At 36.3% G+C, this 13,455-nt stretch overlaps 1 protein-coding gene across 1 annotated transcript in view; it reads right to left on the bottom strand.

The window, feature by feature from the left end:
• Positions 1 to 1,386: 1,386 nt before the first annotated feature.
• The window catches only part of NEK1 (NIMA related kinase 1), a 165,437-nt gene continuing 153,368 nt past the window's right edge, over positions 1,387 to 13,455 (bottom strand). The window contains exon 37 of the mRNA XM_078148331.1: positions 1,387 to 2,732. Coding sequence (XP_078004457.1) covers positions 2,719 to 2,732 — 14 coding nt within the window. The 3' untranslated portion in view covers positions 1,387 to 2,718. The remainder of the gene's footprint in view (positions 2,733 to 13,455) is intronic.

Below are 13,455 nucleotides of genomic sequence, written 5' to 3'. Positions count from 1 at the left end.
CCAGTCTTTATCCCAGGAATTTTTATTATATCCATACTATACATTTATTCAAAAGGCTAAATTAAAAAAAATCTTTTAATACCAACAACATAGTGTGGTTGAAAGAGTCCTAGGACAGGACCTTTTTTAGTTCTTCGTGACCCTGGATCTATTTCCTCATCATTTCTCCTTCTTTTTTCTTTTTTTGGTGAGGCAATTAGGATTAAGTAACTTGCCCCACAGTCACACAGCTAGTGAGTGTTATGTATCTGAGGTCACATTTGAACTCAGGCCCTCCTGACTCCAGGGCTGGTGCTCTATCCACCGCAGCACCTAGCTGCCCCAGATCTATTTCCTTTTTCTAGAAAAAGAGGAGTTTGAACTAAATGCTATATAGCCCTAGTGCTAACATGACTTGACACTCCATTCACTGACCTTTTTTTGTTGTTGTTGCATACACTGAATTCTGTGACAGGCAAAGAAATAACCTACTTTTATAAACACAATTGTATAGTCATCTGAAAAGCATGAGCTAATTTTATTTTTTGAGACTGGCTTTCCATACCTTGACCAGGCTGGAAGTGCTGTGGCTATTCAAGGGCCCGAGCCCATTGCTGATCAGCCTGAAAGCACTGACCTGTCATTTCTGACCTGGGGAATTCTGCCCCTCATCAGCAAGCTTGGTGGTTTCCAGCTTCCAGGGTTTCAACACAATGGTGTCAGACTTGGTGTGGACAACCAGCTGGCTTTCTCTCTCCTTCAGCTCAGAACTCTTCCAAACTCAAGCAATTCACTGGCATCCCTGCTCCTGCAGGGACTATAGACACACACATTTCTAGTTAAGAGCTAATTTTAAACTCAAGCTATGAAGAAAGCAAGCACTGATTAAGCACCTTCTATGTGCTTTGTATTATGCTAAGTACTTTGCAAATATTCTCATTTGCTCCTCACACAATAACCTGGAAGGCAGCTGCTATTATGATGCTCATTTTACACTTGAGGAAACTGAGGTAGAGGTGGTGGTGAAGTGACTTGCTCAGGGACACATGGCTAGTAAATGTTGGAGATGGGATTTGAACTCAGATCTTCCTGACTCCAGACCCAGCACTTCATCCACTGAACCACTTAGCTGCTTCAAGTCACAAAATAATCTATAGCGTTCAGGATTTTAAAGAATTGAAACATGTAGTTCAATTGAAATATACAGTTCGAGTTCTCATCTAACTCATTTGCAAAAAGAAAAAAAAAATCTAATTACCTGATGTCAAAAAGATTACTTCAGTATGTGAAATAAGAGAATGTGTATCAATTCAGTAATGATGAGGCACAGAAAGTGTTCCTAGCTCTTTATAAAAAGCATATTGGGAATAGTGTCAGTAAAGAGAAGACAAACAGTATCAGGCATCCTTCAGGTAGGTAAGAAAAAATTTAATAGTAACTTCACAAAAGTAAAGAAATATACAAAAATTAAGTTATTTTTGAATGTTAAAAATAATATACATAATAGCTTCAACATAGTGCTGTTGTGAAGATTGTTTTTATTTTTAAACTTGTGAGATTTTTGCCAATCAGGCTGCATTTGCTCAAAGGTTAACATCCTCTATCTGGATGTCAGATATTTTCTATCTAATTCTTAGCCCTATTGCAGGTAGAGATTGCGCTGTGTCGCCATCATCTCAAAGAAAAAAAACTACCTGACTTTGTGAAACTTGGATCCTCTTGTAATGAAAAGCAATAGAGGAAACCATCAAATGATCTTTTTCCACTGAGATGCTGATTGCAAGAAATGACTTATATAGAAGGAAAACTGGGGATTGGAAACATTATTTCTTCGTAAGTCATAGTCCATATAGCAACTGTGGATAAGAGATGAAAACCATAGAGGGATGCTACTTTTAAGTCATATGTTGGGTCAATGTTACAAAAGCAGGCAAATTTCCAAGTACTTCTATGGGTTCCAGCCCAAATAAAACATAACTGGAAGAAACTGAACATCAAGGAATAAAATTTTCCATCTATCCTTTGCAAATCAAAAATTTCAATAATCTCTAGAACAGTGCCTCAATTTGTATCTATTTAAGTTGGTTTGGGTGATACTGTTGGGAAAACGTACATTTTTTGTTACAACATAGATTAGGGGACAAACTGCATCCTCAGAAATGTTAAATATTCAAAGAGGGATCTTAACAAGATTATTTAATTTAGTATATTTAGCTCATAAAAAAACAACAAACAGCAAAAATTGCCTTTTAGCAGTTTAGTCTAGGGGAAAAAAAAGGATAAGAACTTGAATGTAATGTGACAGGCAAGTTTTTCACAATATGGGTCACTGTTTTTCAGCCATACCACAACAGTTGATGCTACCTTATTTCATGATAAATATTCTTTAAAACCATTACATCCATTCCTGGCCCAGGCCCATTCCTGTTAAGCTTTGGATGGTTTGACACAAAGTATGTGTCTCTGTATAGATATACATAGATACACACACACATATATTCAACAGAAACTAACTTTTAAACTCAAGGAACAAAGAAAATATACAAAGCACTAATATTTTAAGTTTAAAATGGTACGTTTCCTTGGCTCCTTCATGCAATCAGCATGCCCATCTTAATAGTGATATTCTTATTCCACAAAATGAGCCTTGCTACATTTCTGATTGAATCTTGTTATTCTGATGGGCAGAATTCCAATGATTTCCCATAGCAGAAGGCAAAAGAAAATCTTGAGTCAGGTTTATTCATCATTATCTGTAGGAAGAAAGGAAAATATAAATTTACAACTCCAAATATGGGTATTGAGGCAAATGACTGATTCTTTTGGTCAAACACTAGTTTGCCCAAATCCAGAATTTATGATTGTGACATTTTATTAAGATTGTTACATATTATTTTATTATTATTACACGTGACATGTAACATCCAGGTAGCATTCTATTCAAAACTATATAGTAAGCACATATCAGCCACTTCTGTGGTACATCTGCATCTTGGTTGGATTGGTTGTACGATGACTTATATTGATAGACTTAACCCTTCTCAGCAGTACAAGGATCTAAGACATCTCCAAAGGCCTCATGATGGAAAATGCTATCCACAGCCAAAGAAAGAACGATGGGGTTTAAATGCAGATTGAAGCATCCTATTTGTTATTTTTTTTCTTCTGTTGAGTTCTGTTTCCTCTTTCTGGTGGTTCCTATTATTGGTTCTAATCCTCACCTACAACATTACTAATGTGAAAATGTTTAATAGGAATATATATATGTATAGCCTATATCAGACTGCACGCCATCTTGGGGAGGAAACAAAGAGGGAGGGGGAGAAAAATGTAAAACTCAAAAGCTTATGGAAGTGATTGTTGATAATTCAAAATAAATTAATTTAAAATTTTTAAAAAATTGATATGAGGAAAAACTTCCTTGCAATTGGAGATAGCTTCAAGTGGAATGGGTTGGTAAGGGATTCCTCCTCCCTGGAAGTCTTCAAGCAGAAACTGGATGACAACTTGTCAGCTACACTGTACAGAGGTATTCACTTAAAGATGTTTGCCTGTGTTGCAGATGATGTCCTACACAAAGTCTATAAAAATGGTAAGGTTCTCTAGATGTTGCTGGTTTGTAAATAAAATTGCACATTGAATATGATAGGGCTTTTTCAGTGAGAATGCTACAGTGGTTCATTAGAAAAAAGAAATGGATGAAAAAAGACTTTGTTGAGATTATTAAGGATTATGAAGTCTTGACTAAGCAACTCAAGCCTTTAGAAGCACAAGTTAGACAAGATGTCTTGTGAAGTCCCTTGGAATGTGGAAGATTCTGTGATTTTCTGAACCAAGCCAACATATGCCTGAAATGTGTTTAATGGACATGAACTTGGAAGAGGACAGCAAACAATGTCTCAAATTTAAGAGACGAAAGATGCCAGAGGCTCAGTGCCATCTCAGTGGACTCAAGATTTTGTATCATGAATACATTCTCAGCAAGTCAGAAGGTATTAGACACAGAAAACACTAAATTATAACACAGAATATAAATTTCATTTTCTAGCAGACAAGGAGTGTCTGGTTACAGATGTGGGAGTCATTTAAGAAAAGAAGATATACAGTCACACTGGTTAAAATAAAAGTACAAGTCACAGAACAAATTAAAAGAAAGGATAAAGACAAGAAGATGACGTTATATGTGATGACAACAGCACCAAGGTGGCTGTCTCCTAAAAAACCCCACAAAAACCAAAAAATGTATAAAAGCAAAGAACTGTTCTTTTCATGTAATAGTCTTTGAGAGTCAGTACAGTAGGGAGGCAGAAAGGGAAAAGCTGGAATAGGATTTTATTCTCATTAATGAAAACTGTAGAACCATAACACTTGGGACTCTCAAGACTGATGGCTAGCATATGGACAGACTTTGAAAGTGGGCTCTTGTGATAAGGACTGCTCCTTCATATGGGATTTATGGAAATGCATGGACAAGAATCATACAAAATAAGAAGGTGTAGACAGGCTGGAATCAACCCTGGTAGAGGGAATGAACAAACTGATAAGCTAATGGTTATATTAAGATATTAAAGTAAGTACAGTTAACATAGTTATTGCCTTGGAAGTGATAAAAGAAATATGACTGCAGAAAATATATATTTTATAACTGGAAAAAAATAACCAGAGTAAGTTTTATACACACACATATATACGTATTTTTGTGTCTTTCTGTTTACATTTGGCCCATCTCCCTCATTCATTCAATTCAATAATATTAATAATTTACAAAATTTACAAAGTTTAGATCATGCTGCTGAGGACTGGGCAAAATATGTTCCTTATGGACAAAACATTAAGATCACGAGTAGAGTAAGATCTACCTCTTACTTGGCTAGAAACATCGGACATTCTTCCACTAGATTATTAATGTAATAATTTGGAATCACAGGATTCTAGATTTAGAGCTGGAAAAGATCTTGGAAATTATCTAGTCTAATCCTCTATCTTACAGAGAAGGAACTGAGGCCTAAAGGAATTAAGATAACTGTTTACACTGCGAGTAGTAATTCAAGTTATTCTCTGCACTGCTCCCTGAGTCCTCGGCTGCCTTTCCCACTTCAAGATGCTTCCACCTTGAGGTCTGCTCTTTAGGGAGATTGAGGTTACCCCAAGGGTGACATAATCACCATAACCTGAGGGACCCAGCTATGGTCACTTCACTCCCTGCTCATCCCACTTTCCACACTGTTCCACCTCCTCAGTCCTGTATCTGCCCCTACCTCCCACCTTGTTTTCCAGCTTCTCTTCCTTCTTATAAACTCCTTGAGAGTAGGGACCTTCTTGTTTTCTTGTATTTATATCCCCTAGCATTTGATACAGTGCCTGGCACACAGTAACCCTTAGTAAGTGCTTTGTCTCTCTATCTAATAAGTAGCCAAGATCTGAACACAAGATCTGTAACTCTAAATCTAGCACCTTTTCTTCCATATCATTGCCTGTGTTTAAAAAGAAAAAAAAAGGACAAAACATATTCTTGGGTAGCTTTCTAAATATACTTTTCCTTTCACGTCAACTCTTAAGTCACTTTAATTTTTTTCTTCAGTTTATATTTATTATTAAGCCTAAGAATTAAGTGGCAAAACCATATGGCAATTCATACTTCTAATATTCACTTCTTCAGTTTGAATTTGGATTGCTATATCTGAACAAAAATGCAAAAATCCTAAAGACAAGAAAGCAGTTACCTGCTTCGATTTCTTTTTTGAGAACTAATTCTGATGGACTCTTAAAGAGTATCAGTGTCCATCAGAGTACTTAAAAAAAAGTATTTATGAATATATGTGCCTGATACAGAACCCAAGTAAACTGTTGCTTTAAAATCACATTTATATTTAATAGACAAGGTTATGTTTTTTGATGGAATTAAGAGTTTTATTTGGAGAGATCTGAATTCTTATGTAAATAGGTTATTATTAATATGAATGACAAGGAAAAGGCAACATACAATGTCAAAAGCAAAATATAATTACACAACCAGTAATAGAACAGGCTAAAAATAAGGCAGTACAGAAAATGGCTATTTTGAAACTGTCACACTATTGTTCTAAGGGCTCTAAGCCATTAAAAAAAATCTCCAGCCTACTATTATTCCGTAGCTGATTAGTTAGTATTTGAATTATCCATGCTGTTGTTTTTTCTTGCTCTTTGATTGTTAGCTGTTACCTCTACCACCAGATCTTTCACTATGGTTATTAATAAAAGGTGATGAGATTCATATTGGCTCATTTGCTGATTGTGAATAATTCTAGTGGGGAGAAAGAAAAAATGTTTAAAATGTAATACCGGGAGAGAATAGACTTCAGTTACTTATGTCATCTCACAGATGATCCTGATTTTAGCACAGGTGACAAGTAGTTAGCTGTACTGGGTAACAAATGCCTCAACAAACACAAATATACCATGCAGAAAGACAACACACATTTTGTTCACTGAATTACATCACTGCAGAAGACATTTGTCAAGAGTGGGGTCAGGCAATAAACATTTATTAAGTGCTTACTACGTACCACTTGATGTATTAGGCACTGGGGATAGAAAGACAAATGAAACAGTATCTGTCCTCAAGGAAATTTTGTTCTACAGGGACAAAACAACATATAAATAGATAAATATAAAATCAGTACAAAATCAAAGAAGTGTCTCCTCTGGGTCTACTTTCTCACCAAACTCACCTTTGCAGGTAGGGACCCCAAGGGGTTAACAACCATCCCAGGAAAAAGAGTCTGAATGTCTAAAACTACAGGTGTGCTTTGGAGATACTGCAACAACTAGAAACCCAAAAACTAAAAACTCCAACTAAAAACAAAAATAGAAATCCTAAAAATAAAAAATGAGATTCACAAAACTGAAAACAAACCCCCACTAAATTAACAGGAATAAATTGCAAACATCGGAATAAATGGAATTTTTTGTAACATATCAAATCATATAGATCTAAAATCAATGCACAGAATTTTTGCAATGAGGATAAAATAGCATCCCTTCCAATAATATAAGGACAAAGAAATACTGTCCATTGTCGAAACTATTATTAGATATAGTTAGAAATGTTCATCTACAGCAGTACAACAAGAAAAAAACTGAGGGCATAAGAAGAGACAAAATTATTGCTTTCTGCAAATGACATGATGGTGCACTTAGAAAACTGAAGAGAATCAACTAAAATTAATTGAAGCAATTCATTAAGGTTGCAAGATATAAAATAAATTTAATGAAAATTATATTACCCAAACTAATTCACTTATTTAGGGTCACATTAACCAGTCTGATAAAGGATTATTTTGCAGTTAGAAAAAAGTAAAAATACTCATCTGAAGGAACAGAAGGTCAAGAATCTCCAGAGTAATAATGGAAAAATTGAGAAGGAAGATCTCAAACCATACTTCAAAGTCATAATCACCAAAACAATTTGGTACTGGTTAAAAAAGAGTGGTTGATCTATGCTACAGACTGAGTGTGCAATAAAGCAAACAAACCTAGTAACCAAATGTTCATTAAATCCAAAGACATTCCAGGTATGAGTGTAAGAATGCGCTATTTGACAAAAACTACTCATTTGCAAGATATGTAAGGAACTGATTCAAATTTACAGTAAAAGCCATTCCCCACCTGACAGTTAAAAGATAATGAACAAGTAGTTTTCAAGGAAAGAAATCCAAGCTATCTATAGCTATGTTTAAAAAAATACCCTAAATCACTAATAGAGAATGCAAATTAAAGCCACTCCAAGGTTCCACTTCACACATAGTAGATCAGCTAAGCAGACAAAAAAGGAAAATGACAAATGTTGGAGGAGCTGTGGGAAAATAGGCATAATGATGTACTTTGGGTGGAGTTATGAATTGGTACAGCCATTATTTAAAGTAACTTAGAACTATGCCCAAAAAGTTCCTAACCTTGTAAATATTCTTTGACACAGCGATACAACTAATCAAAGAGGGAAAAATGCTATGTGTACAAACATTTATAGAAGTTCTCTTTGCAGTGGTAAAGAACTGGTGCCCATCAACTGGGAAAACGACTGAACAAATCACTGTAGATGAATATAATGGAATACTACATTGTAAGAAATTAAGAAAGAGATGGTTTTAGAGAAATATAGAAAGACTTGTAAAACTGGTGCAAAATGAAATGGGCAAAATCAACCAGAAGAGTAATGTATACAAGTACTGAAACACTGCAAAGAAAAACAACTTCAAAAGACTTACTGAACTCTGATCAATGCAGTGACCAACTATGTCTCCAGAGGACTGATGATGAAGCAAATTACCCACATCTTGACAGAGAGATAACAGATTAAAGTGCAGAAAGAGACAAGCATTTTTGGATATGACCACTGGGTGGATTCATTTTGCTTCAGGATGCTTATTTGTTAACAAGTTTTGTTTTGTTTCATTTTTTTCTTTCTCTTGATTTTTTAGTTGGGAGTGAGGTGGAGTTAAAAAGAAGTTCACTGAAAAATTTTTATAAATGCATAGAAGAAAACAGATGAAGTTCAGAAAGAAGCACAGACAAGAAAAGTTTTCAAAGTAACATATGGAGTTTATTATATACTTTCAAGTAAAAGCAAGTGATATGAAACAGACATTTAGTTTCATATAGAATCCTCCTTCTTAGTTCTACTGTTTACATGAAAATGATCTTTTTTGTGTTTAAATTCAGAATTTTAAAAATCAGTATCATAAAAAAAACCTCACAAAAGGAAAGCAATAAAGGAGAATGACCTATGGATTATATCCACTGGAATTTTGATTGGGAGGAGATTTTCTACTGAATAGACTTAAAAGTAGGAAAGGCTTCTGGGAAAGAGGTAGAGTCTCGTAATACTAGTGGAGCAAACAGCACTCCACTAGCCCTCTAAGACCAACATGTCAGGGGGAGAGTTGGAGAAAGAACATACAGCCAGTACTAGACAGCCAGAGATGCAGCATTTTCAGAAGAGAGCCAGGCCTCAGTGAGAGCTAATAGAAAGGAATGTAAGAGAAAGAGGTCCAGGATGAAGGACAGTTTGTTCACTATGAGAAGGGGATTCCGGGTGAGCAGGGCTGAGTGAGGTTGGGTTTAGGAGGGAAAAGAGAGAATGCAAAGAAGGGGATGGGGATAAGTTTTCTCCAAATGGGCAGTGATTGTTTAACCCAGAAACAGGGTAAAAAAAAAAAAGAGTAGCCATGGAGGTGCTATTTTTATTTAATGGCTATTTATCAAAAGGCGGGAAATACAGTACAAATAAAATGAGTACTTTCCCTATAAATATACCAGAAACCATTGTTTATGGATACCTAACAACTGCAAGACTGATAGACTTTTTTTTTGTTCCTTGCAAACCAACTGAAGGAAATATTGTGTTCTGTCCTATGAACAAAGTAAATTGTAGGGCACAGAATCACAAATCTATTTTCTCATCAAGCAACCTTCCACTGTTTCACTTTAGAGGTCCATATTTAAGTAGTAGTATAAAATCTGATCCACAGAAGAGAACCTCTCACATGACCAAAGCTAGCACCAAGTCCAAGCTGCCCAAGTGCTGATTTGATAAGCTGTCCTACATGTGTCTCCCTAGATTAGGAATCTAAAATATTACTTTTATCAGGCCATTTCCAAATGTCTCTCTGTTGATCAAGTCTAAATTTCAATGTAGAACTCAAGGCCTTCCATAATTTGCTTCTACTTCACCCCTCAATGTAAACCTTTCACTCCAGATAGTCTCCCCAGTACAACAGATTCATCCTTAAATTCACTCATAGTGCTCTATCCATATGGTATGCCATCCTTACTTCTTTCCAAATTATTTCTTCTCTGAACACACCTTTTTCTGAATCTTATTGCACTCATTAGTTATATTAGACTATTAGCATTTGTGGTTTTATTCTCTATTTGCTTTATATGTGTATATCTCCCCCCCCCAAAAAAAAATGACTGCAAGCTTGCTGTGAACAAGCAATAGGTATCATTTTGGGAGTTCCTAATAGTGTACAGAGGAGACACTCAACACTTAAAGAGCCACAGAAAGTCAAAGCTGAAGGAGACCTTAACTATCATCAATTTTAATTTTTTTTTTTCTGAGATAGAGAATTAAGAGACTTGTCAAAGATCATATAACAGGTCAGGTGACATCAGGGCCAGAGACTGAACCTAGGCCTCCTGATTTCAAATCCAATATTCTTTACTGAATGTGTTGAGGATGTGCCTAGGAGGAATCTGCTAATCCAGAATCCCTCTTGTGCCTCCTTAGCTTGTGCCTCCCTAGGGTGAGAGTCTTATGACAAGACTCTTGTCATGTAAGAGTGGAAGCTGTTTTCAACATTTCTTTGATACTTTGAGAAATCTATGATTAGTCGGAATAACTCCTTCCACCAATACAGAAAACAAAAAACAACTTCTTCATGCCTTCTCATCCTGCAAATCTTCCTCCAGAAAGCCTACAGAGGATTCATCAATTTATCAAAAGTGTTAGAGGACTTCCTGTCATTTTTTAGCAGCTAAGACCCACTAATATACTATTCAAATTGTTGACCTGGTGTCTTTATTTCTTACTAGATGACTTATCCACTTTCTTTTTGGATACATGAGTATCTTTGAGACTATCTTTTATACATCATCTTGTTGAAGTACACCTCTACCATATTTTATTAGTAACAGAATAGCCTACATACACCTACCTAGCATCTTTTCATCATCCCGTGGCTACCATCTTAGTTTTTTAGACTCTTTTGCTTTAGTATTGGCAGACATTTTACACTACCAGGAGAACACAGGTGTTAAAAAGTGATGTTTTTGTATTGACAAGCAATTTGGAATCACTGAAACCATGGCACAGTATCTCAAATGAATTCCGGTCTGATCTCTTCCTATTCCATTCTAGGCCCAGCTAATTATTTATCTAAATTACTTGTTCAAGAGACATATAATGATCAAATAATTAAGTGACTTACAGTCAATCCTTAATATTTGTGTGCTTAAACCTTCATGACTTGAAGCATTTGAATGATTTTATTTAGTAACTTCATTTTTACTTTTGCGTTGGCAACCACATGCATTCGTGGCTATGCACAATACAGGAAAAACAAAACCAGAGAGGTGTGATGCACCCAAGTTTTGCCTCTTACCACTTTTCTGTACTGCATTTCATGGGTTATTTTAGGAAAAATGTTTTGTTCCAAATGTATGAAGAAAAGTGTGTTTTTGGCAATCTCTAGTGAAAGATTACAGTTTTTGGTAATTGAGGGACCCTAAACCCCTATTTCCCATAGGTTCAATGTACCAACATCTGTGTCTGACTTTTGCACAGTTTTCTAGGAACATACTCCCTGAAAATTAAGGATTGAATGGACATGTCATAATTTGCACAATGTATGATTTTTATTTTTATTCACTCTGTTTTTAGAATATGGATGGTTAGGTTAATTTCTACTGAATAACTGTTTCACGCAAGGAGATTAATAGTGCTTCAAAGTCTGTTGAAATTATGTCATCATCTATTAACAGGAATACATGAAGCACTTCATTATAAATATAAAACACTGTTTTAGTTCAGAACTCTTTGAACACTATCTTCCATGACACTAGTAGACAAATAGCTTTGGCAGATGTCTCTCCTTATTTAACACCTGATTTAATATTAATATTCAGTCAGTCAAAAAGCATTTAGTAAGCAACTACCATAACTCAGGAACTATACTAAGTACTAGGCAAAGAAAGGCAAAAACAAGGTCACCGCCCTTGAGGACCTCACATTCTAATGTAGACAACTACATACATACAAGATGTATAAAAGGGACAGCACGTGAAAAGATACAGAGTTAGGAGATAGTGTTGTGTTCAAATAGGAAGAAGGCCAGTGTCTCTAAATAGTCGAATACTCAGGGGAGAGTAAAGTATAACAAAGGTAGGAAAGGACAGGCTGTGAAGGGCTTTAAAAGCCAGAGAATTTTAAAGGTAACCCTGGAGGTAAAAGCCAATGGAGTGTATTTGAATGGGGGTGGGAGAGTAGGGAGAGGATGATATGGGCAGATCTGTGCTTTAAGAAAATCACTTTGGCAGCTCAGTGGGGAATACACTGGAGAGGAGAGAGCAGGCTACTGTAATAGTCCAGGAGGTGTTGAGTACCTGTACCAGGTTGATGGCTCTATGAATAGAGGATTTATGTGACAGATGTTGTGAAAATAGGGCAACACTTGGCATATATGGATATAGGGATGAGTTCAAATGAGGAGTCAAAGATAGTGAGGTTGGGAGCTTGGGTAACTAGGAAGATGGTAGCACTCTAAACAGTAATAGGGAAGTTCAGAAGAGGAGGGGGTTTGGAGTGGAGGAGGATATAAGATGAGTTGTTTTGGATGTGATGAGTTTGAGAGGTCTACAGAACATTCAGTTCAAGAAGACAACAAACAGTTGGTCAAGAGACTGGAAGTCAAGGGAGGCCAGAGCTAGATAAACAGAATTGAGAATCATCTGCATAGAGATGATAATTAAACTCATGAGGACTAATGAGATCACTGAGTGAGACAGTATAGAGCAGATATGTCAAACTTCATACCAGAAAAACTTGCTCCTGAACCAAATTAAAATGTAATTGGGAAATGTTTAATAAAATAAATAAAAATACAATACAACATAGATAATGTTAATTTGTGGTATTCTAAGTCAATGTACTGCTCATAGGAATCCCATACCACTGGTGGAAGAAGAGAGGAGGGCCCAGAACAGACTCTAGACTCCAGCAGACCCCATGATTTGTGGGCATAACCTGCAGGAAGAGCCAGCAAAGGCGGCAGAGGTACAATCAGACTGATTGAAGGAGAATCTGGACACAGCTGTATCATGAAATCTAGAGAGGAAAGAGTATCCACGGGAAAAGAGTGAATGAGTGTCACAGGCTCCAGAAGGGCAAGAAAGATGATCTGGTAAGTAAGAAATCATTGGTAGCTTTGGAGACAGAGCAGTTTTAGTTGAATGACTGTGGTCACAAGCCAGATTGCAAATGGTTTAGAAATGAGTGAGAAGAGATAAAGTAGAAGTATTTTTTTTCTATTTTCAAAAAATTAATTAATTTTTAGTTTTGAACATTCAATTCCATAAAATTTTAAGTTCTAAATTTTCTCCACTCCCTCCTCTATGGCATGCAATCTGATATAGACTCTACATGTACATTCATATTAAACATATAACTCCCACCTGTGGCTCCAAGAACCTGATGCACTGGGAACTGTAGTCACTATCCTGCACACAGGCAGCTCAGGCCATAGGGTTGTTTTCTCACTGGAAGCAGCAGCGGGATTTGGCAGCCCCCTGGGTATCTGAGCAGCCTTTTAAAGATCGCACTGCTCGCCTCCTGGTGTGAGGAAGGGGCTAGAAAAGGTACCCTAAAAACTGTCTGCTTATCCAACCCTGGCTTGAAAAGTGGCAGGCAGGGAATCCCACTCCAGGGTTGAAACACAA

Source organism: Phascolarctos cinereus, unplaced genomic scaffold (assembly GCF_003287225.1).
Source record: "Phascolarctos cinereus isolate Bilbo 61053 unplaced genomic scaffold, phaCin_HiC Scaffold_9;HRSCAF=440, whole genome shotgun sequence".
Lineage (NCBI taxonomy): Eukaryota > Metazoa > Chordata > Mammalia > Diprotodontia > Phascolarctidae > Phascolarctos > Phascolarctos cinereus.
Note: the sequence above shows the minus strand (reverse complement) of the source record. Positions and strands in the feature narration are given on the sequence as shown.